Source organism: Columba livia, chromosome 3 (genome assembly GCF_036013475.1).
Source record: "Columba livia isolate bColLiv1 breed racing homer chromosome 3, bColLiv1.pat.W.v2, whole genome shotgun sequence".
Lineage (NCBI taxonomy): Eukaryota > Metazoa > Chordata > Aves > Columbiformes > Columbidae > Columba > Columba livia.
In genome coordinates, this window is record NC_088604.1 from 32,578,223 (window position 1) to 32,606,070 (window position 27,848).

At 39.1% G+C, this 27,848-nt stretch overlaps 2 protein-coding genes across 3 annotated transcripts; one reads left to right on the top strand and one right to left on the bottom strand.

Moving 5' to 3' along the window:
• The first annotated feature begins 941 nt into the window (after positions 1-941).
• Positions 942-21,703, top strand: DDX43 (DEAD-box helicase 43). 2 transcript variants are annotated; one of them, XR_010471197.1, is made up of 17 exons: positions 942-1,293; positions 2,023-2,078; positions 2,451-2,583; positions 3,974-4,081; positions 4,840-4,921; positions 6,600-6,756; positions 6,835-6,953; positions 7,216-7,326; positions 8,678-8,819; positions 11,377-11,477; positions 12,251-12,338; positions 13,902-14,029; positions 14,636-14,745; positions 15,459-15,597; positions 16,380-16,561; positions 19,908-20,042; positions 20,397-21,703. XR_010471197.1 is itself a non-coding variant. In XM_065056308.1 (17 exons), the coding sequence occupies exons 1-16, from the start codon at positions 945-947 to the stop codon at positions 20,013-20,015; spliced, it is 2,019 nt and encodes a 672-aa protein (XP_064912380.1). In that variant the 5' UTR covers positions 943-944; the 3' UTR covers positions 20,016-20,042; positions 20,397-20,700. The 2 variants fall into 2 exon arrangements, 1 of the variants encoding a protein (XP_064912380.1); XM_065056308.1 differs by having other exon boundaries at positions 943-1,293; positions 16,380-16,467; positions 20,397-20,700.
• Positions 21,472-27,772, bottom strand: CGAS (cyclic GMP-AMP synthase). The gene is made up of 5 exons (XM_065056311.1): positions 27,040-27,772; positions 25,945-26,179; positions 24,930-25,175; positions 23,473-23,575; positions 21,472-22,370 (listed from the first exon to the last, which is right to left on the bottom strand). The coding sequence occupies exons 1-5, from the start codon at positions 27,592-27,594 to the stop codon at positions 22,028-22,030; spliced, it is 1,482 nt and encodes a 493-aa protein (XP_064912383.1). The 5' UTR covers positions 27,595-27,772; the 3' UTR covers positions 21,472-22,027.
• Between the last annotated feature and the right edge of the window lie 76 nt (positions 27,773-27,848).

A 27,848-nucleotide genomic window follows, 5' to 3' on the forward strand; every position in this document is an offset into this window, starting at 1 on the left:
GGGCCATGGAGTCTCTGCCCTTGGGAGATATTCAGAGGCCACCTGGACACGGTGCTGGGCAACTGGCTCTTGGCATCCCTGCTTGAGCAGGGGCTTGGACAAGCAAGGATTGTCAGTCTCTTCTCCCAAGTAGCAAGAGATAAGACAAAAGGAAATGGCCTCAAGTTGCGCCAGGAGAGGTTTAGATTGGATATTAGGAAAAACCTCTTCACAGAAAGGGTTGTCAGGCATTGGAACAGGCTGCCCAGGGAAGTGGTGGAGTCACCGTCCCTGGAGGTGTTTAAAAGGCCCATAGTTTAAGCTGTCAGGGACATGGCTTTGTGCTAAAGTTAGTTTATGGCTGGACCCGATGATCTGGAGTGTCTTTTCCAGCCAAAATGCTTCTATGATTCAGTGCCCTCCGGCAGTCTCTTCAACTCACCCATTCTTCATTCCTTTTCTGCTACTGTATCAGCTTTAGTATATTCAACCATAGTAATTAAATCATCATGAAAGCTTAATCTGAGATTAAACATTGAGACTTCCGTAGAAAATTCAGACCAGCATGTATCAGCAAGACGCAGACACCGAGCAGGCTTACCCCGTGCCATCCTCACCCCCCTCGCCCGAGGCTGCCCCCTTGTCGGGGCTTCCCACGCCTCCAGAACCAAGTTCTTGCCCCTCCCGTCCTAGAAAACCGCCTCCTCCTGCTCCTCCGTGGAGCCCACGCAGGACTGCCTCGACGCCGGCGGAGGAGAAGGGAGAAAGGCGAAGCCCACTCCCCACCGCCCCCAGCGCCCGCGCAGCCACCGCGCCAGGGCGCAGCCCCGGCTCAGCCTCGGGAACGGCCATAGGTTCTCCCACCCCCGAGCGCCCTCTCCGAACTAGCCAATCACTGCTTAGAGAGCGTCCCGCCCTGGCCAATCAGCGCGCCTCTAGCCTAAGGCGCGCCAAGGTTCCTCCGCATGTGCCGCGCGCGCGCGGCAGCCGTTATGTCTGACTGGGAGAGCGGCAGCGATGAGGACACCGGCGGTGATGCCGGCGCCGGGCGTGTGTGGCAGCCGCCGGCGAGCCCTCCGCAGAACTGCGCCTCCATCGACAGCAGCGGGGAACGAAGGAGTACGGAGTGGCGGCGGGAGGCGGCGGTGGCCGGTCTTGGAAGGGAGGAGTGGGAGCCTCGAGGCGCTGAAGGCTCCCGCGGCCTGAGGGAGGCAGCGCGGCAGCGGCCGCCCCGAGCCGCCGCCGGCCAAACGCGGGACGCCGGGGCGCCCCTCTGTTTCCACCTCGATAACGCCCTGGTCGGGGCTCTTATAGGTAATAACGGCCGTACCCCCACCTACGGGTGCTTGGCTCGCTGAGGGGCGCGGGTGAGGGAGGAGGAGAGGATCCGGTGTGGAGAGACTGTTCATGCGCCCACCCTTCCTGTGTGCCCCGAGGAGCTGCAGCGCTGCCCCAGGCCCTGCAAGGGCCCCAGCCCCTTCTGACCCCCTCACATCTTTGGCAGGGTGCTGGCTGAAGTGTGGAGTGCTCCCATTGCCAGGGCAGCTGAACTTTTCCTCCCCAAAGTGGTCAGGCTGACATCTGTCTGTCGTGGCCGGGCCATTGTAAGTGGGCTGAAGACCCACTGCAGTCAGGTGGAGGAAGGGTGGCTATCTCTTGAGCTGGTTTTACTGCTCCATCTCTTTAACTGTGGCGCCACCCCCTGCATGCACCTTGTGTTTGGTTAATTGCCAAGAAAGTTACCTGCATTTTCCAATAGTTTGGTGTCACAAATTCTTTTATTTGTGGCTGCATGCACTCATATGGATCACAGAACGTTAGGGATTGGAAGGGACCTCCAAAGATCATCTAGTCCAATCCCCCCACTGGAGCAGGAACACCTAGATGATGTTACACAGGAAGACGTCCAGGCGGGTTTTGAATGTCTCCAGAGAAGACAGATTTCAGGTTTTGCTCACAACCAAAATACTTACAGTTACCAGGTGTGGTTTTTGATAGTTTGGCCCAAATCTCTGTAATACCAGCAGTGTATCTTTGTCACAGGTCGGGGCGGAACTAAAATAAGAGAACTTGAGGATTCTTCAGGTGCCAGGATAAAGGTAACATGTGCTGTGTGTCATCCAGGCCTGGACACTGTTGGCAGCATACTTAGTTTTGCTTCCATGTAAACCACAGTTACTGCAGCAAGCTGGTGTTGCAAGAGCTGTAATAATTATATTCTCTTACAAGAACTGGTAAAAAGGAAGTGGAATTGAGGGTGCAAGTTGCATGCTGTATGAAAGTAGGAAAAGCTTACTGACTTTTTTTTTCCTAAAGTATGCATTTATTTCCATTTAATTTAGAATTTATCCTGGGAAGATAAGTTAAAACTCAGGAAAAAAAAAAAATCAAATATTGTTTTCAGGATGCATTCTTAAATAATGTTTATCTTTGCAATATTAAAAAAACTCAGTAACGTTTTATGAACATAGGTTATAAAAGGAACCTATGAAGCTGAAGTAAAGATTTTTGGCAGTGTTGCTGTGCAAAACAAAGCCAAGATGTTGATTGATGACGCTGTTACAAGATCTGGACAAAACTATGTTAGAGGCGGGACTGAGAGAGGTAAGAAAAGCTGTTTTTGACGCAGGGAACCTATGCATTGTCTTTCCATGTATTTGGTAGTTTGCTGGAGTGTTTTTATATTGTTACTATTTTACCAATATGAATTAAATTTCCCATTGTTCTTGGACAGTGGCATAGCACCTTAAAACAGAAATATCTAAACATCTTCCTTTCTGAACTTGGAACTGTTGCCCCCCTCAAACTGAATGGTTTGGGTTGGAAGGGACCTTAAAGATCATCTTGTCCAACCCTCCTGCCGTGGGCAGGTACACCTTCCACTAGACCAGGTTGCTCAAAGCCCCATCCAGCCTGGCCTTGAACACTTCTATGAAAATCTGTTCCTGTGTGATATCAACAAGTTTAATGAATGCACAATGTTATACTAATTGCTTTCTTATATTATCAATCTTATTCCCCCAAAATACAAGTGTAGCTTATAGTTTAAGTTTTAATGTAGTACCTGTGCAATATTTATAAATGTAGTCTATAGAGCAAATGTACTAATTATAGCATGGGTGATACTGACTTCTTACTGCTTTCATGGGAAGTTAGCATTTGAGATTTCATGTTGTACATCATGCTTCACTTTAGTAGGCTTTATTGTGTTAACTTTGTCTGTTACGTGGATATGTAACTAATGATTGTATGTTGAGATGCTGCTTATGTTGTTGGTATTTGTCTTGGATATGCTCCCAGTGAGTTTTTGCACAGGCAAACAACATCCATAGTTGTCGATCTGAGGCACTGATGAGGAAGAAGGGATCTGAGAGTTGTCTTCCAGTGTTAGAATAAGGAATGGAGTATTAGTGAATTTTGATTTTAGAAGTGCCCCAGCAAGTGGATGAATATGGTCCAAGAGGCTAGAAATAGTTCCCACTTCCTTAATCTGTCTGTGTCTTCACTGTGTTTCCTGCTTTTCCACTAATACATAATTATTTTGCCATTTCTACCTTTCTCAAGAAGTTTTAACCTCATTTAAAGAAAAAAAAAAAGGTGTGTAGAGTGTAACAACACTGAGATGTTATCCAATGGTGACGTTGGATCCTTTAGAAGTTAACATTGCTCTTGTAACTGTTATAAATAAAGCTGTATGCATATCATCTACTGGGTTCACAAGTTTTTAAAAAACCTGCTGCACAGCAAGCCTTATTTATAGCCTTAAGTAGCTAAAGATGTTGAATGCTTCTTTTTTATCAGAACTGGATTTGTACAGGTTTTACCGATGTTTTGGGCTAAAACCGAGGAAAGATTTTTCTATTTAAATGCTTCATGTATATTCAAAACCACATAAGAGGCCTTACAAGAGAAAAAGGGGCGGGGGGGAGGGGGCTTCTCCCCCACCCTCCAACAGATTCCATGAAACAGCAGCATTTTGGTACTATTTCTGCAGGAACAAGCTTGGACATGATCAAGCCTGAAACTAACCGAAACAAAATGGTGATTGACTGGGCCTCTCTTCGTGAAAACAAAGCTAAATATGAAGCTATGAAGTGGGCAGGTTAGTTTTACAGTTTTTATTGTATGGTACTTATTGTTTTGTGTGATAAATCTGTTGAATGCTTAAAAACTTTTAGTTTTTGCTTTGAGATGACTGAGTCTTTCAGTGTTGCAATTAGTTAAGTATTTTCAGTGAAGTGACCATGTCAGCATTTGTTAGCACAGTCATGGAGGACACCATGGTAGCTGCATGAAGACTTACAATACCAATTTAGTAGTAAGTTCCACTTCACTCTTTGAAAATACTGTTGTTTTGTATGTGGTCACAGCAAAAATCTGAGAATTGTTAAATATTACACTATATATTTTACCCCGTTTCACCAAAACCAAGACCTAGCATGATTTTTCAGGATTTTTGAGGATGCTCAAAATATAAGCCTTACCCCAAAAATAAGCCCCAGTTACAGTTCATTTTTAAAGTCAATTTAAATAGTGTCCAGGCAGCTATACATGTAAAAAAGTAAGCATCTTTTGGAGAAAAACGTTAATACTGACCCCATCTTTATTTTCAGGGAAACAGGGTAGTAGAAATTACTTTAGAACTTCAAATGTGGGGTAGTGGTTCTTGCACAGATATTAAGTGTTTGTCTCAATTTTATCTTTTACACGAACAACAATATTCCTCCACTGTTTTTGACTAGTCTCCTAGTACAAGGCACTGTTTGGGGTTTGGGATTTCCATCGTAAGCTTTAGCAGACTTACCCTGAATCTGTAGCATTTCTTACTGACTCAGGTTTACTTTTTTCTGATTGCTGAAGACTTGCCTCCAATTGAGAAAAACTTCTATAGAGAATCCTCAAGGACTGCATCTATGTCACAAGAAGAAGTGCAGCTATGGCGGTAAGATCATTTATATAGGCAGTCATCTTCTTGGCAAATATCACTACTAAGGTATAAAACCCAGAAAATCGGAGATGAAATATTGAGACAGAAACGTTAATGTTAGTGTCTTGTAGTAACTTAGATCTTCTTATGAATTAAACAATAGCTAATATATGAGATGTTATTAGTTGCTTGGAAAACTAACTTTAGGGATTAACTGCTTCTCTAGAAGTGTTTGATCTAGTTAACTTTCAGAAGAGAAAAAAAATCAAGACAGTTCATTGGCTTTTGGCTGTTTCTTTGCATTTCATGAGACAGCATGTTCACAGTTTCTAGATTCTTCCAAACATTAGTGGTCACATGTTGAATATGTCTTGACTGCCATTTTTTTCCCATGTATTTTAGTCAAATACCATCTTCAAAACAAATTTCAACTTCTATTGCTGTTGTCTTCCTGTCTGTCTAGCTATCTTGTCTTTACAAGGAGATCATGGTGAGTACACACCTCAGTTAATGGCATCCATTCATTTTGGTCCAGCAGGCTACATCACTACTCTGCAAGAAAAGCAAATTACCTGTTTCAAGTGATTCTGTTCAGGCCCTGGTAGCAGTTTCAACCCTTTTCAGTAGTTCTAATGAAACTGATGAACATTCTTGAAGTGTTACCTTTTACTACTTTTCTTTTTGCATGGTGTCTGTGTTTCCTGCTGCCTGCCCACCAAAAAAAACTTGCCACAGTAAGCACAGCATGCAATTAACACCTGTTTCCTTGAAGTATATGTGCATGTTATTGTTAGAGCTAGTCAAGAGCGACAGAACATTGTTCTGTAGGTTGAGAACATGCATTGAGGGTGATAAAGGAATGTTTTTCCTTTTTCATCTAATCTGTTTGCTTTAAGGAAAAAGGGCAGTAATTGAAAAAAAAGAAATTGTAAACATGAGGAGAGGTTGAATTACCCATTCTTTTCCTAGCCCACACCCTGCTTGAAGAAAACCTATTTGCTGAAGGGAATCTTCAGAAGAGTACAGGACTGGAATCAAGATAAACTACTAATGCATATTAATACCTCTGAATTGGGGAGAGCATCAGGATCTCAGTTTTTAATATAGCTTCTTGTGTGCGTTGTTGTGGTTTGGGTTTTGTTTGTTTCTTTTGGGAGGTATTTTGGTTGGTTTGGGTTTTTTGTTTGCGCTTTTCTTTTTTTTTGAGCTTGTCTTACTGACTGGTTAATTTTTTCTAAACTGTTCTGTATGTATTTTCTAGAGCATCCAGGGAGCTACTCTGAAAATATTTTGGGAAGGCTTTTGGCAGAATATAGGCATCTGACAAAAACGTCCAATCCATTCCTATGAGTTCTAGGTTTTCTTTATGTTTAAAAACTTGACACAGTTACTTAATTTGTAATATAGTATAATTGAAGTCTGATGTGACAGGACTGCAGTTCATGTTAATATTCATATATAACTTCAAATTAGTCATTCTTAAGAAAGAATGGTAATTGATGCTTTCAGGACAGTTGTTTCTATAGCAAAGTTTTCTTAAAAGTTAGAATAGTTCTAAGTCATTTGCGAACCTGAACTTGGTTTTTGTTCTTCCAGAAGCTTAAAAAAAAAAATGTCAGGAAGGCAGTATTTTGTGTTAGCTCTACTGTTTCAGGTAATGAGACTTTAAAGTAATTGTACTTCTTCTATACAGGAAAGAAAATAATAATATAATTTGTGATGACTTAAAAGAAGGTGAAAAGCGCTGCATTCCCAATCCTGTTTGTAAATTTGAAGATGTCTTTGAGCGTTATCCTGATATTATGGCTAATATAAGAAAAGTTGGTTTTCAAAAGCCTACACCAATTCAGGTACTTATTCAATTTTGATAACTCTTTAACTGAAGCTTAAGAGAAAAGTACATTTAAGTATTTGCTGTTTTGTGTCAGTCCCAGGCATGGCCAATTATACTACAAGGAATTGACCTTATTGGCATCGCACAGACTGGTACCGGGAAAACGTTAGCGTACTTAATGCCTGGATTCATTCATTTGACTTCACAGCCAATGTAAGGACTGCTCACATTTCTGATTTGTTTAGGTAATTCTTCCCCACCTCCATGTGATGGTTTTCTGGTAAAGAAGATAATAAACCATAAATTGGAAAAAAAAGAATTAAACCTGGTGGGATATGTACCAAATTTGTCACCGTAGATTCCGTTAGGAACAGTGTACTGAGGAAGTCTAGAACAGTATAAAAATATCTGAAGTCAGATGTGATGGACTTTGCCTAGCCTCATGTACCCACATTCTAAAGATGCTTTATTGCAGATCCAAAGATCAGCGTGGGGGTCCAGGAATGTTAGTCCTTGCTCCCACTCGAGAACTGGCACTTCAAGTAGAGACAGAGTGTTCAAAGTACTCATACAGAGGAATTAAAAGGTAATCTTACTGCTTACTTGCTTTTTAAGTATTTTTTTTCCTACCACTTGTGTCTTAATTCACCTACTAAAATAATTGCATTTGCTAAGAGGGGAGGGGAAGGTTGTAAAATTTTCACAGTTTTTAGAATTCCTGTTTTGACTGCTCTTATGGTGGAGATCTATTTCTTATGTAGCTGGAGTTCTCTGTGTTGTAGCTTAGTCTGTTGCTTCTTGTCCTTCCATGTGGACAGCTGAGAAGAGTCTGACTGTGTCTTCTTGGCACCTTGTAGACAGCAATAAGATCTCCCTGAGCCTTGTCCACTTCAGGCTGAACAAGCCTAGTTACCAGTTCCTCACATCATGCACTCCATCCTCTTGACCATCTCAGCTGATGCTCCAGTGTGGGATATGTCTGTCTTGTAATAGAGATGAGGGGTAAAAAAAACCCCAGATATTATGCTTGAGGTGTGGTCTCACAAGGACTGAATAAAGGGGAATAATGAGTTCTCTCACCCTGGTGGCTACCTACTCCATAGTACACAGCTGGATTTCTTTTCTGTGGGGTTACACTGCTGAGTAATGTTCAGTTTCTTGCCCACCCAAGTCTTTTCTGCAAAGCCATCTTCTGGCATGTTTGCCCTCAGCCATGTGGTAATTCCATCTGCATTCTTCTTAAATTTCATGGGGTTCTTGTCAGCCCATTTCTCTAGCTTCTGAGTAAGAGCCTGGCCCTCTAGTGTATCAACTACTCCCCCAATTTGGTTTCATCTATGCTCAGAGTGCAGGTCTTCATTTAAGGTATTAAACAGACATTACTGTGCTCCAAAACTTACTTTTAGGGCTCTCTGGTAACTGCACAGCATTGAGAATTAGTCTTGTAGTCATCAAATACTGAAATGCATGTTCTGTTTCCTTCCCCGAAATACTAAGGACTTTTACAGAGTGTGTTCAGTTTGTGTGTAAGTTTAACACCTTATCGAATGAGTTGATGGTTTTAACAGCAAAACATCTGAGTTTGTTGGTACTGTTTAGAAAACCATGTATCCGTTCATATGTTAATCTATTTTTTTGGTGCGAGTATTTTCAGAACAACCTAAAACATTCTCGTGGCTTAATAGCTATCGTCCTTTCACGATTACATTCACTGCAATTTCAGCAGCAAGCTATTGCTGAATTGTTGAGAGAGTATTATTCTGTGTTAAGTCCATTATTTACTGTGATACTGTCAGTTACACTTACTATATTCCTTCCTCTTGGTAATACCAGATGATACTTTTTAAAATGAAGCAACATGGTGGCGTTTATTTGAAAAAGATTGACTTTAATTGAACCTTAATATACTGCTTCTGTAAAACTTTTTTTTTTTTCAGTATTTGTATATATGGTGGTGGGGACCGAAAAGGACAGATAGACGTGGTTACCAAAGGTGTGGATATTGTTATTGCTACTCCTGGCAGACTGAATGATCTTCAAATGAACAACTTCATAAATTTGAAGAGCATAACATACTTGGCAAGTAGCTGATATGGAATGACTAATACACCAGTTGGAAAATGGTTGACTTAGTGGGAACTTAAGCTTTAATTAAGTTGTCTTTACATTTTTTAAGTCTTAATTACAATACTTCTTAACACTGAGATTTATGTTGGAGGGATGGTTCGTACTTGCTCTAACTGTATTCTAGATCTGGAATAGTCCCTAGAAAATAAAATAGGCTTTTAGCACAGGAAGCATTTTAAAAATTCTAAATTGTTATCTCATATAAATAAGTTTGCTGTTTTAAAGTTAATTTTGTCAGGATCAGTTATTAATGGATGAAATGCCTTTCCTAAGTTGATTTTTCCTTTTCTTTTAAAGGTTACCAGTGACTCAAGTTCTTATTAGAACTTGTGCAGAGTTGCAAGCACTTAGATAATTAAACGTTTGAGTGACTGTCTTTTGATCTCAGTGGGAAAACAGCCAAGTAAACGTTATGAAACCTTATGTCTTCATTCTTGCTTTTTGCTGTGCTGGACATTTTAAACTGTTGCTATTTTGTAAAATACTTTCCTATATTCAAATTATTTCTGAATTGTCTCTTTAACTGCTGACTTGTTGCCCAGTTTGACAATTTGGCCTGCTTTCCCTTCCTTATCTCCAGCCCCACTCCCCTTTAAGGGTTAAACACTCATTATGCGGTTACAAGTTCGCTCTGATTCTAGTAATAGTTGTGAGCTTACTGGCAAGGCCACTGGTATTTTAGTATCATTAGAAATTTTGCCATCTGGAAAAAAATATTGGAAAACAGGGAAGTAGCCTCATGTAGAAGAGTAACATGTAGTTGCTCAAAGTACTTCCAGGGTCAGAGACTGGAGTGCAGTTGTGGGTTTAAAACCACCACCAACAACAAAGCACCTCCATTAGACTTAGTTATATTTGAATATACACTGTAGGAAAGGTGAATTGGAGGCAGGGAGTTTGTTGTCTTGCTTGACAGTGCCATCAAGTTAGTTGCAGTCTTGATTCAGAGTTTTAGGAACATGTTTATTCAAGATAGGCTGCTGGTTTTCATTATTTCAGAAAAAAAGAGTGGGAAATTCTGTCATATATGGCCATTTGATTGTTTACAATAGAAGTCATTTGAAGATTGCTTTCTGTTTTTCTGTGTTCAGTGTAAATCGGTATTCAGTTGTCAGCAATCTGAGTGCCTTTTTTTTTTTTTTTTGTCCGTATGCTCATATATCAGAAGTAAGGAAATTGGACTTGTGCATGAATAATTGGGAAGCATTTAGGGCAAAGAGTATACTAAAAAAAAGTATGTAAATCATGAAGTAGAATATAGAATATAGATTGGACAAGTCCTTTTACTTTTAAAATTAAAAAAAGAAAAAAAAGTTGTGTAAAACTTACCAATAACTGATTTAAAACAGAAGAAGGAAAATAATATTCACCTGAAGAACTGGCTTGTGAGAATTTCTTGCTAAGAAGTAGAACTGAAATGAATAATATTTACAAACAGGTAAATAATATTTGTAACTAAAATAAATAATATTTACAAACAGGTAAATATATGTATGTAACAAGAAACCTGGAGGGAGATTTAGCCTATAAACCAGGACCTGGCTGTGAAGCTCTTGGAAAAAAATAGTGCTAATATTTATGTTATATCCATTACAGCCTTTATTCCTTATTAAACAGCTATCAGAAATAAGGAAAGTAAACTTCAGCTACTCTGAGCCATCTAAGACACGTACTTACATGCTCTCTTCTTCCTTTCCAGCTAAGTACCAGTGTGCTTGATAGCTTAGAAAGTTTCTGTTGCTGAAAGAGGTGTAGTAGCCAACACTGTATTTAAAATCAGTGATATTTCAGCCTTACTGTTGTATTAGAATCCAAGTAGTTAATGAAATTTCCAAAACATTCACAAGTGTGCTTGCATATTAAAAAAAAAAAAATCATTTCCAAAGAGTTGTACTCAGGCCTTCAGCTCACTTGTTCACTTCTGGCTTTTTTACCAAATGAAATAAGTTTGAGCTCTGGGAGTTCTGCAGTGTCCTAGTGTCAGCCAAAGTGTACAGTCTGTCTTTTTTCCTCTAATGAGGAACTGAATTGGTAACTGGTATTTTGGTCTTGTATGAGATCTCTAACAAGGTAGAAATGAGATTTCTCCTTGAAATTACAAAAAAATCTATTGTTGAAAGTGTGTTGTGCAGGGTCGTGCCCCCCCACCCCACCCCGGTTTGGTTGCTTTTGATTTCGTTGTTTTGTTGTTTGTTTTTTTTTAATTCTGTGCTTAGGTTTAGGCACCAACCAAATTATTGTTCAAACAAACAGTTGTTTCTTCTTCATTGTCTTTAAATTCTCTTAAAGGTGCCATGGATTTTCTTGTTCTGTCTGCAAATGTTATTACTAAATGAAAAAGCTTCAAGGAAATTGAAGAGGTGAAATAGAAGTTCAACAGGTTTTGCAATACACTATGGAGTGCATTCTGCAATTAAAATTGTTACTATAAAAGTGGTCTATTATCTAATGTCTTGCTGAAACCCTTATCTAAGGAACTAGACACAACAAATAACCTTGTTCTGAGCAGGTTTTAGATGAGGCTGACAGAATGCTGGATATGGGATTTGAACCTCAGATAATGAAGATCCTACTAGACGTGCGGCCTGACAGACAAACTGTTATGACAAGGTCTGTGAACGTAAGAGTGCCCAGTACTAGAAAACTGGAAGTGTAAGGTTATTGACAACTAAACTTCAAAACAAATGTGTCAGTTTTATTAAGATTTTTACTAGCCTAGATGGGAATGACATCAGTTTTCTTTCTGACTCTGTCTAGTCAGTCCTCATGAGTCATTCAAGAAGTTTATTTTCATTTCTTACCCCCTTTGTGATGTTTCACATCAACGGTAAAAGGAACTGAGCTCTTACCAAAAACGAAGGTGTCCTGGGAGTGCTAGAATTTGCCATATTAACTTGAAATTCTGACTTCCACCTCTGTCTGGGACCCAAATCCTAGCCTTCTGATCAATATCTGTGCTAGTCTGTACCTGGATTAATTTTGAAATTATGCAGCTTTTGGGATCTTAACAATAGGATATCCCACCAATAATTTTTGTCACTGTGTTTTGCACTGGAGCCATCATTTCAGAGATAAACAGAGATTAGAAGCTTGTTTATTAGGTATCACTGAACTACTAAACTCACTGTTGGCTTCATCAAAAGTCTCCATAACTGTTGCCTGCACTATTAACCTAGAAAGTTATCTTAAAAGCTTGAGTGCTGTTTACTAATAACTTCTTAAGATTATTCCTAAATATTATATAAGCTCACTACTGCTATTGCTTACTCAAGTGTTTCACTGGTGTATAAGAAATAAAAGAAGAATGTAATTAAAGTAATGGATTGGAGAAGGTTTTGCACTCTATTCTCACATGTTTGTTTTCCTCTTCACTTCCTGTTCAGTGCTACTTGGCCTGATGGTGTTCGTCGCCTAGCGAAATCCTATCTGAAAAATCCTATGATTGTTTATGTTGGCACTCTTGACTTAGCAGTAAGTTGTTCTGTTCAGGGTTGGGTTTTGTTTGGTTTGGTTTTTTCTTTTCTTTTCTTTGGGAGAAGAACCTGCAGTTAAACCAGAAAATATTTTGCTTGTAACTATGGGTAAGTAAATACACGTAACTTTAAAATCAATCTAAACTTTAAAAAAACAGCTCTGTATTATTCTTTTAAAATTTCATTAAAAGTTTAGAAAGAACTAAAATTAAAAAAAATAGGAAGTCTTTGTATTATTTTTCTGTAACAAGGTCAAGTTGAAGTTTGAATGTTGTACTTCACAGGGCCACGTATTCTTTCCTGAACTGTTTTTGTGGCCTTCACTTCTCTTCAGCAAGTTCTTGTTCCTTAGTTACTTTTGCTTCTGAAGGTCTTTCTAACGCATACAGCTGCTTGTCTGCAACTGTGTTTCTGAACTGCTGTTTTCCAAAGGGACTGGAAGCTCTTCTAAAACTCCTGGAGGGCACTTGTCTAGAGGAGGGGGTATATGTTAGAACTGTCTTTAAAGTCCAAAACTTCTAAGATGTAAATGTAGTTGCATACTTGTCATGCTTGTGCAGATATGTGTAGTTGGCTTCAGTACTAGCAGAATTTACAGAAACAGTAGTTCTTCCAAGATCTCAGAATCCTGGTCCAGAGATTGCTTGGAGTTTGGTTATTAAATTATTAAATTTTCCTTGTTGGTTCCACATTTTAGTGATGGGGAATAAGAAAACTTTGTATCCAATATACTTCTAGGTAGAAATGGGAAAATATACTTTTCATCTGTTCCATTCGAAACTATCTTTTTGTCGAAGGGCATTACTTGTCAAAGACAGAAGATCAGAATTTGACAAATATCAACTGCTATTGTAATTTGACAAATATCAACTGTAATGTAATGGATTCGCCTCTTTTTATAGGCGATTTTCTTAACTGAAGAGGTGACCTCTGGGGCAGCGGGAGGGTTCCCATGTGGATAGAGAATCTTTTGATGTACTTGATTGATTCTTCAGTCCTTGCCACAAGATTATGATGCAGTGCCATGAGAACGTCTAGATATACTACTTATGTGGTATACCTTAGATATTCTGTGACAACCTTCCAATATAATGAAGTTTTTATTAACAAACTGTTCTTGGAAGAACTGGACAGAACTGATTGTTTCAAGTAAATTATGGAATCTTTAAAAGCTTGTCTTTCAAGTAAGACTGGCATTGTTCCAACTTACTCTGGATGAACATAAAATATACGCAAATTAAAATACTTCAGTCTGGTTTTCACTAATATTAGGAATAATGATTTCACCTGACTAGTCTGCTAATCTGTACCCTCTAAATCTCTGCAAGTGTATGATTTGGCAAACTGCTGAAAGATATTCTTTTACTATTCTCCTAAATCAACTAGGAAACAACAAATACATCTGCATTGTTTGAACTCCAGATTGATATATATTTTTGGTTTTAATATAGTTTTTCATAGTATCATATTACTATTTTTGTAATATTGTAATATGGAAATTAACAGAAAAAATATTGTTCTAATCTGTTTCTACTTAACATCCCTTTGTGTTGTTCAACAGGCAGTAAATACAGTAAAACAGAGTGTTATTGTTATCGCCGAGGAGGAAAAGAGAGCTTTCATGCAATACTTCATTGACTCTATGAAACCAAAAGATAAAGTAATCATTTTTGTGGGAAGAAAAATTATGTATGTAATCTTCTCCCAGTATTTCATCTGTTCATTTTTCCTAACAGAAACACTTGATAATTTCTTCGTTCACATAACAAACACCAAGTGTAACAGCTGTTGTCAACAATGTGATGGTGGTAGTAGTATTTTTTCTTTATTTATTCATTCCTCCAGACAGATTGGTAGTTTGTATCCTTTTTAATATCATTAGTGGTGGTGGTGCTAAGTCTCGGTTTCATATAGTTACAGTAGACGTTAAAATTCTTTGAGATACATTAATATGATGTACTGTTGACTTGTGTATGCAGCTGGTCCATACAAGACCTGATTGGTGTGGAGTGGTCATTGTACCATGCCTGAGCATTTTCAGTGAACAGCACAAAAATCATCTATTAGTTCTTTTTCACATGAATAAAAGCAAACATTTATGTGGGGAATAGTTTTGATTCTGTACTGCTTTACAATAAATATCACCTGGCCTATGTAGGGTTTTCCCCTTAGGCACACATTTAGCTTTTGTTGACACATTGTAATATTATCTTTTGGATCTGAATCTAGATACTTGGGTTTGTTTTTTGGTTTTTCGTTTTTCATTTTAAGAACTGTTGTTTTGTTTAATCTTAGAGCTGATGACTTAGCAAGTGACTTTGGTCTCCAGGGAATTCCAGTACAGTCACTTCATGGTAACAGGGAACAGTGTGATCGAGAACAGGCTTTAGATGACTTCAAGACAGGTACGTTTTGTACTTAAGTACTGGTTTGATTAACCCAGGTTTTTAAAGCTTGTCATATGCAGAACTTTGTCTGTTTGTCAGTGCCATGTCTCTTCAGTACCATAGATAAGAAAATATTAAAGAGCTCTGAATATGGTTTGTTTTTTTCCAAATTAACAAAGGGCAAAAAAAGACTGTTCTTCAATAAAATTTGGAATGTCTAAGAGTTAGATAATTTAAAGTAAGGCTTATATCATATTTGAAACCTCTGCAGAAAACTCCAAATTGTGTTAGTCTACAGAGCAGTAAATTTAAGCGTCAAATGGTGGTGCTTCCAGTGAAATGGTTTTGCTCCTGATGACGCCAGTAGGTTATACTTTGGGGTTGTGTGATCACATGCTAATGAGACAAATAGTAGTGCTATGATATAAGGATACTGGGTGATAATATAGTTGTTGAAGTTTCTGTTCTTTTTGCAGACTCTTTCTATCAGCTAGGCATGTTTCTTGCTTCTCCTGCACCCTGCTGTTCTACTCATGAAATACCAGTAATAGTAAAATGACATTTTGAGTGCTTACTTACCACCTTGTATTTGAAGCTAACTCAGTGTGACATGCAACAAATGTATTTTTCCTTTTACATGTTAAGTGCATTGTACACTAGAAAAATAATAGGCTGGAATATATTTTCTGTTTATTCCATAAACTCCCATTCTTTCTCTGGACTTACTTTAGGCAAAGTCAGAATACTGGTAGCTACTGATCTGGCATCCCGTGGCCTTGATGTAGATGACATCACTCATGTTTTTAACTTTGACTTCCCTCGCAACATTGAAGAATATGTTCATAGAGTAGGTCGTACTGGAAGAGCAGGGTAAGTATTTACAAGACAATAGTAATATATTATCAATATTTTATGCACTGCATAGGTGTTTCACTTGTCAAATACAAGAGCTACAGGTGATGTGGAGTGGGGGAGTGAAGACTTGAGTCTATCAAATGTTTTATATAATAACACACGGGTTTATGTTTTGAAATTAGTTCACCGTTAAATTTAAGGCAAACAACTTTGCCACTTTTCTGTTATTTCATTGAAGTGGGTGGGAACAACAGATGTTTGAAAGCTGGTTTAAATGTGGGGAAGAATTATAGTTCAAAACAACTTCCGTGTAGTTATTTTGAAATGTCACTTCCTTGTTTGTCTCTTTATGAGCTGCTGAGTTGTTTATTTTCCTAGAGAGGCCATAGGGAAAAAACAGATATAAATTCAGAGTTTTCAGCTTATCATGGTGGTGTAGTTTGGTGTTAGCACTTTTGAATGCTGCTTTCCCAGGTTGGCACAAGTATGATTTTTTTTTTTCTTGTGTATGTATTTATTTTAATTATTATATTAATGTATGTCTCTTCATACTTAAATATGTTGCCTTTATGCTATGTTTATTGTCTAAAAGTCAGAATTAGTTGTGCCTTTGCTCCATTTTAGGTGAATTGCCATATTCTGATCTTTATGAAAAGTTGCTTTCTGTTGTGTGCATAGTAAATACTCAAGCCAGTTTTATCTACCTGTTCAATAATATGGTCTGCAGTACAATTTTTTACTGAAAAGCCCAGCAGCAGTTGTTTTGAAGATCAACAGTTATTTCATTCCTTATTTAGACGTACTGGGGAGGCAGTAACGCTTGTCACCAAGAATGACTGGAGGGTTGCATCAGAACTGATTGAAATTCTGGAAAGAGGAAACCAAGTAAGGATACATCTCACCGAGTAAGATTTGTATTGATTCTGGGTTACCACCTGAAGGAGTTCATGAAGGTCTAAGCCTATTTAGACCTTCCTTGGTGAGTGTTTGTAGTGTCTCAGGGAAAAAAAAATGGGTACTTAAGTCTTTCTTGTCCTGGATATCCTTAGCTGTATTTTACCTTACAGATGAGGCCCAGAAAAGAACCAGGAACTTTAATCAAAGTCTTCCATGTCCAAAGAAAAATTGACTATAACATACAGGCACATAGAGGTCTGCAGAGAAATGATAGGATCTATTTTATTTCATAGTATTTTATTCCAATTGTATTTCACTTCTGGACATGTGTACCACTGTTCTTGTTTAGTAGTGTAAATATTAACAATATTTGTACCGGAAGAAACTCAACTATCAGTTTATTAGATTGGACAGTTGTGATATCTGACTGCACTTTTCCAAGCTATCCTTCTTACAGATGTTTGTAAATACTATGGGAAATGGGACCGGAATGTCATTTGTTTCTTTGAGAAACTTTATTTTCTTGCTTTGATAGCTGAGAAGAAGCCAGAGTCAATTATGTTGCTGTTTCTTGCCGGAACAAGAAACAGTATTTTGCCTGATTTATATTAAACCCCTAGTTCATGCACTGACTTCAGTTGAAATTTTTCTTTTCTTTTTTTTTTTTTTTTTTATTTGGGGGGATGGGAGTTTGAGTACAAAATAAATTGCTTTCATCTGGGACCTGTGGTTGTTATAATGGATACTTACTCAAACAATAAACCCTAACTCAAGAACCTCAACTAAATCTTCATTTTAAAACTCTACTTGGAAAGATGTTATGCCATTTATTGCAAACCTGATAAGATGCTTTTGAGGTAGGAAGAGGAAAAAAAGAGCTTTCCCCTAATAATTTCTTGAAGTTGCAGGTTTTGCAGGGGGGAGTTAGGTGGGGCTTTTCTGTTTGGTTGGTTTTGGGTATTGTTTTGGTGTTTGGTTTGTTGGTTTTGGTGTGGTTTTGGTGTTTTGGTTTGGTTTGTTTGTCTTTTCATAAAATGTAGGAGTAATGTAACCAGTAATGATACTTTGAAGCCACTTAAATAGAATGTAGAGGTGGCTTGTTCTGTATTCAGAGTCAGCCGTTACCATCCATGATGCCTTGTCTCCTGCTGCGGACTGTGAAGTTTCCAAACTTTTTAAATGTGCGATAGTTCACCTGGGAATGGGTCTCTGAGTTGAGAAGAAAAGAGCATCTCTGAATCCTTACTTGGAAGGGTACCAGTTAGTCACCACATGATTCTCAAATTTTTAGTTAATGCTGGGGTTTTTTTGTTTCTCGTGACAAAGAAAATATCAGCACTTCAGTCTAAAACATCATGTGAAAGGGAAGGAGAGCAACTGAGAACATGGTCTGAAGGTACAGAATACTTCCATTTCAAAACAAGTAAGATGCATTTGTTAGCCTGGTGGTTTCCATGATTTTGAATATACAGGTAATCTCCCTAAAGAAAAACAGCTACAACAGATTTATGTATCATGCTGCAGGGATCTTTATGTATTAGCTTATGAAGAAGCATGGACAGATTTTTTGGGGAATCAGATGAAAAGACACTGATCTCTCATACCAAGAAGAGTGCTACATATAAATTATGGCATATTTATCCTTTTCTGTTTTCTCGTTTGGACTACCATACCCCAGCTTATTTGTTTAGCAGATACACAGATTGTCTGTGTAAAAATCTTATCAAACCACTACAAGCTGCATATTACCTCACTGAGATTTTCATGTTCCATATCTTGTCTTTTTCCTATTCTTTACTTGTACCTGCTCAAAAAGCACTCCTGCAATAAATTGTTGCAATTTTAGTTGGAGGAAATTCTATTTCATGCTGTAGGAGAGGATCTGATCTGATACTGAGGAAGAAAATAATCCAGTGTTTCAACTGAAAACTGACTTTGTCTTATTACTTGGATTTCTATTAATAGAAGTCTGTAGTGACTTTCAGCTACAGAGGCATCATTTTTAACTTTATTTTTAAACAATGTCTAAAACTCATGCAGAAGCAGAAGTTCTGTGGACTGATGACAGTCGCCCAGCAGCCAGGGCAGTTGTTTATCAGCAGGAGCAATTCAGTATTATAAAAGATATATTCGCAAGCTAACACTCATGCCAGCTTAAGAAAAGTTGCTGATAACAAATGTCAAGCCTTGCTGAATTATAGAGCCCGACAGAAGAAGCTAGAACTGGAGGAACATACCCTCCTGCTCTACCAGGCCCTTTGTCCAGGCTGCGTTTCTCACCTGTTCAAGCATTGTCAGGTCTGGGCATTTCTAAGGAGACGCAGAAGTATTTACATTTGCTTGCACTCTACTGTTTGTGCTGCATTTGTGCTCCTCTAAGAGGGAAAACCACAGAGGCTGGGTGATGGCATGAATCCCATGCTTACACATGCTGCAAGAGCTTTCTCCTTGCTCTCTGATCAGGAAATGGATTCTGGACTGGATACCTTTGACCTGCCACATGGCTACGTGCCATAGCCAGTTGTTGGAGCAGCTGGGTTCTGATCTAACAGTAATCACCCACACTGGCTTTTGCAGTAGACTTTACATTAATATGTGCATTATGCCCGACCTGGTTTAAGAAGACTTGTCGGACACTGTCTTTCTTCCACGATCTGCAAGAATAGTATATGTTGGAGATTTTTTTCTTTCATTCCATGATCAGTATCACTCAACCTAGTAAAGTCTGTCTGTAATTCTGTACATCTGGTCTCAGTCCTTACAAATGTTAGTAACTCTGAAGTGACAAGGTGTGTTGATCATACTGTTCACCTCCTTTTCCACATAATTACAAACATGCTGGAAAGCACCATGGATCTTGGCAAGATGCTCTTGTGACCTGTTTTCTCCTGCCCTTCTTTTCTTGTCTTTTAGCTTTGTTTTACCCATGTGAGAACCCTTCCTATGGCAACGCTCTCTTTAAGTACTAAAGTTTCCCTTCAGAGGCCCTTAAAACTTCCCAAATGAATTTAGTATCAATCATAACAGTGTAATATTAAACTAACTAAATATGTATATTATGGTATCACCTTTTAGTGTCGTTGGACATTTTTTCCAGCTGTTCATTATCACTGAAAGATAAATTTATATCTGAAATACAAATATTTTATTTAGCCAGTTTTATGTTGTCATCAGGTATCATATTAGCATACATATGTAATTGAAAATCCAGGGACACTGTGCTGATTTTCCGTATATATCAGTATAATTTTATGTAAAAAGATGTCTCTATGCACCTCTACAGAAAAGACAATCTGCAAAGTGACAGGAGCCAGATAAATAAAAAAATCAAGTTTCAAAACACATAAATCAATAGCATTTTTGTAAAGCAGTCTAGAAGTTTAGATCTATTTCAAACTGACCTTGTTTTTGTGCTGCTTTCTTATCAGGTAGTTCCCAATGATCTTATTGCAATGGCAAAAAGATACAAAGAATTTCAAATCAGAAGAGAAGTTGAAAAGGATATACAAAGACCTCAGAGAAAGCCCTCAAAATAACTAATCTCTTGAAGTTACTGGAACAAAGTAAGTGATGATAGTTACTGTTAGCATGTGTGTGCTTGAACTTAAAAATTTATTTTCTCGGTTGTTTTCTGTACCTGTCTCATTTAAATAAAATGCGTTTTAAAAAGTAGCTTAGAAAACTGGATTAACTCTATATAGAAATAAATCTAGTTTTGCGTTTGGACACTATTTTAACTTAAAAATTTCATAATTTTTCTCGTGTGATGTTCATAACTTCTAAAACAATTATCTAAAACAATTATCTACTGGTTACAATAAATATTGTGGGTTTGTTTTATGGTTTGTGTTTGTTTTTAGTTAAAAGTAGTATTAATATACATGAACGTAAAATATATTTTTCCCTTTTATTTTCAGAGAACTGGACTAGTGAATGTGAGCAATGTTTGTCAGTGTGGCTTCAAAATACTGTACTTTTGCATTGGTGTGCCACATCTGCCAGTGGAGTGCAGACATATTTCCAAGGATAACTTTAATTAAAAAGCGCTCTGTTTGCGGTAACTGATTTCTGAAACCAGTATCGTTTGGGGTTTTTATTTTGTAACCTAATATTGAAAGGCATTTATATGAAGACTTTTGTCTCAAACTTTTTTTGAGAGATGTCTGCATTTCCTAATGGAGGAGAGCGCAAGTAGTATGTGTTTGTGGCTAACTGGAAAAATTTTTAAAAATTAAATTAGAAAACCCAGCCTCTGCTTTTGTTCTCATGGATGTAATTTTCTAGCTTAAGAAAAACAAGAGTTTACTAGAGCAATGTTAACAAATTCATGAATAAAAAAAGACATTGGAATGTCAAGTTCTGTCACACAGACCCCTCATGACAATGGGATATGTTTTCAGTCTTTGGAAGTTATGTGGGAAGGAGCTACTCCTTCATTTGATGCTTCGTCTGAACTTGTATTTACTCATGTGTCATATAATTACATGAAAAACTAAGAAACTGAATCTAGTGAGATGAGAATATTTTCTTAATTATTCTCTAAATGTTCTTCTGGCCTTCCCTCAGTTTTATTCCTCATAACTGAGGTGAAATCTGGGCATTATTTAAGACAGCAGGTTATTTGCCTTCAAAAAGTAGGCTAAAAATACGGACTCCCCATGGCTGCTTTAAGATGGATTTACTTTACAGCACAGGAAATATTATAATTATTATTCTTTCCTAATACATGTGCTCTTCGACGTAAGAAAAATAGAGCTGAATTCTGAGAATGTCCGATTTGTGCTCCATTGTGGTTTTGATAACCTTTCACATGGAGACTCTTCCTCCTTGATATGGGTTGAAGATCAATTTCTTTCTACACAATTCATCACACAAATGCTTGTTGTCACAGTAACTTTTAGCCTGTTGCAGCACATTAGATAATTATTTCTCCCCATCCAAAGTCCCATGAAAAGACTAATTTCCAAACAAATTCTGAAGACTCAGAAAAGATAAGTTATTTCAGGAACTTCATTTTATTTTGATACCATATTCTCTGGGCACTGTTGCTGGTGATTGTTCTCTGCAAAAGGTCTTCATCCACCCAGCTGATCTGGAGACATTGTTCTGGTTTATGTCAAAGCAATTCCAGTGTTTTGGTTTTTCTTCTTTTGAATGCAAAAGTGTATTTTGGATATTCTGCAGTGGATCTTCATTTTAAATAAAATTGTCAGTTTTCACTTTACCCAGTCATTGATGCCTTCATATTTGAAACTGTAGAAAGTACGCGTGGGAGATTAACTATTACAAATGCTTCTATATGTTTTCAGTATACCTTGAAGATACTTTACAGGTGATAACTGTATTTGGGTAGGGAAGAAAAATATTACTTTAAAAGTCCTACTTAACAGTTAAGGCTGATGGCCATTTTTTACCACAGTGTTCTTGATTTTATTTTGGTTTTTTATAGTACTGGACTACTGAGGAGTAACTTAAGGTGAAGAACTTCTGGTTTTAAATATGCAAATATACACAATTTGGTTTTACATAATTATTGTAAACAATGTTTTTAAGACATTTCCTGAAATATTGGGAATCTGTTGTTCCATTGCTGGTTTATTTGTCTTGAAAGGAAATCACAGCTTGCTTTATCTTCCAGGCTGAGCAAGTTGTATTGGGGAATAAAAAAGTGTGGCAGCTGATACTTTTCCAGGCAACCCAGAAAATATTCCAGATAGTTCTGAAAGCAGTGATCCAGGTCTCCCCAAGTCCAGTCTGTGTCATTTGGCCATACAACACAGGAGTGGAAAAAAGCAGTTTTGACATGATATGAACAGATTTTGTCCAACTCTTTTGGATGTTTCATTTTAAGTTGCTCTACAAGATACTTCAAAAGTTTAAGACAACTTTTCCTGTTGAATAAATAAGAATTTATTAGATACCTTCTACATAGTCAGTTCTCAATATGTATTTTAGATTGTTAAATATATATTATTCATTAAACCAATCAAAATGTTCTTTAATAGAATAATCTTTTCAGTAATGTTCTGAATAAAATCAGAGAATAAGTGCAGCAAGAGGCTAGATAATCCTTCAACTACTGCATATGAAGTTAGAGTCTAACAATGAAGGATTTCTACTATAAACAGCAAGTTTTGTACGTGCACCACATTCATCGGTAGCAACAGCCACACCAAAGTACAAAGCACTGGGCAGCAGCATGCTGAGGCAGTACAGGCTCCCAGCTGCAGGTGCTACCAGTGTAATGTGAATTTGAAGCACCATGTAAGATTAAACCTGCCCTTTTGGCTCGGATTTACACTGAGGGAAATGCACACCACAAGGGCAAGAGGTGTATATGTAGTTTAATCCACTGCTAGGTCAGGGCACAGCATTTCTTATAATATTTGTAAAGCAAACACAAAGAACTGTGTCTTAGTTCTCTTGTGACTTGCTTGATTCAGTACAAGATGTAATTAAATAAACCAAGAAGCTGGTTTGCTCTTCAGGAGGTTCTGTACCTCAAATGGATTTTGTTCCTTCTCTTTGAAGAAATAGAGAAACTAGTTTTTATTGGACTCAAAAAAATGACATTTATTCATCCTGATCCCATTCAGTTCTTTTCTCACCATTGTTTTAGAAATTGCCTTGGTATGAAGTGTAATTTTGCTCCCAAAGCTCAGAAAGCTGCATCATCAGACTATTAAGCTGGTTCTTAAACAAGACCGAGTTTGGGAAAGATCATTTAACAAGTCACATCTTTTTGCTTTCTAAGGCAAGTCTGGAGTGTAACCCTGCAAGGTAATTTGTTTCCACTTCTCACTGAGTAAATGCAAGCCAGATCTTCAGTGAGTACACAAACTGTCGTGCTGCTGTAGCACAATGATGCCTAAAAGCCTTATTCTTGCTCCTTATTATGAGTAATTAGTCCTAGATCAAATTCTTAAACTGAAACAGTGCTAGTCTGGCTCACACAGGCTTAAAGTTTTTTAGTTTTTCATATGAAATACCAACCTGCTGCACTTTGGTCCACCAGACTCACAACACGTCTTTGAGCTGCCATGGTTGTTCAGCATGGTCTTCTCAATATGCGAGAAAGAAAGTCGCCAGGTGTTTCCTAAAGTTGAGTAAAAGATCGTTAAAATTATTACACAGCAACAAGTATCACTGTCTATAACTAGGAAAAGAGAAAAAAGACTTCATAATTTAATTAATTTTAAATATCACTTAAAAAAAATTTTTTTTAAGTAATTTGGTGACTACAATTGGTTAATTTGTCCTTAATTCCCCAGCTAGTCCACACAATGACAATTACAATGTTATTAACATAGGATAGAGTTAATGGTTTGGATGCTTTAACTATATTCTTAAGGATGTTTGGATTCGCTTTAAAATTAAGCTTAATTCTGAACTTTTTTGTACTTGTTGAACATGATTTAGGGAATTACACTAGTCAAAGAAATCAACTACCTTTGAATTTCTGTTCTGTGTTATTAGCCTTACTGTGTAACAATTCTGCATTTGAAGAAAAAAAATTTTCACCACTGATTTCAATTTCTTTGTGCAAGTAATATGCCTGTGAATTTGTCTCAGGTAAGGTGACTGTTCTAAAGCATTTATTTTTGTTCTTCTGGTAATGTTTCTGAAAACAATGATGAACATAGCTCAACCCCGTTTTAAAAACACCAGCAATCATTTTTGCCTTCCTTAGGTAAGCTGGACTGTTTCCCTTGCCTGTTCGGTTCAGTTAATCTTTGCATTTCACTTTCACAGGAAGAGATAACAATGACAAATAAATAATTACTGGGCTAAAATGGGCATGCTAATTAAAAAAAAATACCAGATTCTCTGAACTCTTTTTCCTGAAATCATCAGTTCTCATAATGCAATGACAGGCTGGGATGTTTCTGCAAACTAACTTAGGCTTGGTATGACCCTGGTCTAGAGAGAGGGGAAAAAAAAAGCCTGTAGCCATACCGGAGTTCAACAAGAAATAATGTATCTTGCTAGAAAAGTTTACTTTTGCAGAAGTATATAACTTCTGTATACAAGTCCCACTTACAGGGATGTTCCCCACCTTTTTAGAAATCTCCTTTTAATTTACCTTTTTTTCTTGCAAAGCAAAGGAGCAGATGTTGCTGTTAAGCACAGCACTACCACAGGAAAAGTCCATATTCATGTGTCTGACTTAGTAGATTTAAAGTAACGCTTTTTAGAATGGTTAGCATACAGCTTGGCAGAGCATTTTGTCCTTAGATTTCAGTACAGGACAAGCAGTGTCACAGATCTGGTGTTTTAAAGAGAGATTTCAATTGTCTTTGATGTGGATGTACGCAGGATAAGACAAATATCTGTACCTCGAAGGCAGAATACTGAACAGAGCCTGGATACCCTCTTTATAGCACATGTAAGTGATCAAGTTGTAGAGAAGATAATTCATAACTTAGACTTATTGTCTGTATTTCAGGTACCTCTTAGAACCTTTTCTTTTTTGTTTTGCTTGGCTACTAAATAAACTGATTCATATCTGAGCTTTTGCCTGACTTTTCTTCCCAGCCACTGTTCAACTTTGAGGCCATTCTGTGTGCTGGGCGGCCAGCTCTGCTGAAGTTTCAAAGTCAAGATGATGTCCACCGATATTTCTGCCGGAGGCTTTTTGATCTGAAGAGTTATTGCAGGGCTTCCAGACTTTCTCCTTTTCACAGTCACTTCCACATCTAGCAATAAAGAAGATTTTTTTTTTAATAGAGAAGAAACTTCTTTAAAAAAAAGTTTTTAATGAAGAGGAGTTTATAAAATCAATCATGAGAAATACCTGGGTTCAGTCACTGGTTCTTTCTCCTTCAAGATATGGATTTTAAATAAAATATTAAGAAGGCCTGTTAATGAGTTCTGTGAAATAAGGAACACTTTCTGAACTGCTGTGCTTGCTTGATTTACCATATATACAAAATCAGAAATCCAGTAATGTTTAACTGCTTCCCTGGTGGAAACACTGAGATGGAAGAGATTTGACCACAATGTTTCTGAAGGTTTTGAAAGCACTGTAAAAGGGGATGTGTTTCCTACAGAGATTGATATAAAATATTAGATAATTTATAGAAGAAAGCTCTTCCTTTTGCTACCAGTTCAGCAAGTGACCCTTTATTTATGACAGATACATGATCTGTATATTTTGAATATAAGTACCAAGCATGTGACAAAACCATTAATACTTATTATTTTCATATGGAAAGAGGATTGCATAGTGGATCGATGGGCTAATCACATACTGTTATTAGCTATGATATATTTGTGGTGATTCTTAGCACAAGAACAAACTTGAGACACTGGGGACAAGCAGGGTTACAGTTATAGCTACATTGCTACGAAGAGACAGTTAACTGGGGGGAAACATCACATTTTATTAACAACAATGCAATGCATATAGGCAATCTAATTGGATTTTCAGCACTCCTAGGTAAAGCTTGTTTGCTAAATACTTACTTTCAATGTTTCTTGTAATGTTTTTTACTTCTCTTTTAATGATTCCTCTTAGTGCTTCAAGCATTTTGAAGGCTGATAATTTTCCATCTTCATCTAAAAACTTCAGCAAATACTTTTCTTTAGGATTTCTTTTGAATGTTAGATAATAAAAGGCACCAGTATCGTCACTTTCATCCAGCTGAAGTCTCGCAACAGGCATTACAAGCATAATGTCAAACTCGTTCGGTTCAGTTATCTGCAAAGTACAAGAATACAATAGTCAATATGCAATTTAGGTTTTACTCTCTTTAGATATTTTTTTTCTGGTTGCACTTTTATCTACAACAGCCTGGTCTACTTTTTATGTCTGGTGTGAAATATGAGCTTACTTCTGGGGATTTGTATTACAAGATTGCTGTGCAGTTGAGTGGAGAAGAGCCATTTACTGATAGCAGTTTATTTCCCAGCTTTCCAACTTATTAATTTTTAATGAAGTTTTAAGATTCTCAAGCTGTTCTGGGTAATGCATAAATGCTGGTCTTAGTCATACTTCTGCACATAGGAATCAGGTGTGGGAAAAAAAAATGAAATATTGCTATGCCTGATGCTGGTTTAAGAAAAAAAATGTCCCCATGTTTGAGTTTGTTTCGGATTGAGCTGGCACCACAAAAAAAAAACCAAATAGCTATTTCTCCTGCTTTTTGAAAGAGCTATAAATTAAATTATACACTAAAAACTGGCACAGAGCCTGTCCGTGCAGTGCTAGACTCTCCGGTTACGCTGGGCTTACGTGGGCGCACTGCATGGGCAGGGGCTGGCTGTGGCTTTAACGCGAGTCCTGTTCAAGCAGCGTCTCTTACTAAGTGCACATACATTCATTTTTCAGTAAGTTAGCTACTTCGTGATTAACGTAGTAACCCTTAAAGTCTTTCCTCGTCGGAAGGGCCACCTTACACCTGTTCTCAAGCGGCGGGAGCAGCGCAAAGCGGCCGGTACGAGCCGCTCGCCGGGCTCCGGCTGCTGCTGCCCGCCCGGCCCGGCACTGCGACGCGTCCCGCCCGTCGGGCCGCCCCGGCGGGAGAGGCGCTGCCGGGCCGGCCGCAGCCCCGCACCCACCTTGACGTGCTCGTAGTAGCTGCCGGCGCCCAGCCGCTCGATGGAGCTGAAGCTGCCGTCCGCGCTCCGGATGGCCTGGATCAGCTGCGAGACCACCTGGTTCACCACGTCCGCCGCGTCCGACACGTCCTGGCGGGGCAGTGTGAGCCGCGACACCACCTCCCGGAGCCGCAGGGGACCCGCTGCAGGCGGGAGGACGCGGGCGGCCGCGGGAGCGGCGACAGCCCCGTCGGGCACGGCCACTCGCCTCTGCGCCGCGGGGGCTCTGGCGGCCGCTGCCCTGCTCCGAGGAGCGGGGGGCACCTCTCCGCCGCCCGCTGCCGTGCACGCCGGCGGGCTCCTAGGGACGGGGGCTCCCTGCGCCGGGCAGCCGCGCCGGGCGGCGGCTCCATCCCGCTGCTGCGCCCCGCGGGTCACGGCACGGTCCGGGCTGCCGCGGACCCCGCGGCCCCGGGAGGAGGCGCGGGCTGCGCCCCTCGCCGCGCCCCGGCCCCTCGAGGCTCCGGAACGCGCGCCCCGCCTGCCCCGCGCCCCTCGGCCAGCGGCGCCCTCCATGGACTCCGCTCCGCCCCCGCAGAGCGGCGAGGGCGGCCCCGCCAAAGGTGAGTTCCCGCCTCAGGCAAGTTCCTCTTCCAGGCAGCGCCGCGCCGCCGAGGAAACGAAACCCCAGCGGAAGAGGGCCGAGTCTCCGGCGCTGCCCGCTCCGGCCCGGCAACCCGGGCGCGGGAAACACCCGGCCACGACGGCCGGGCCATCCGGAGGGCGCGGCCACCCGCCTGCCCCCAATCCCCTGCCAGCATTTTCCCGCT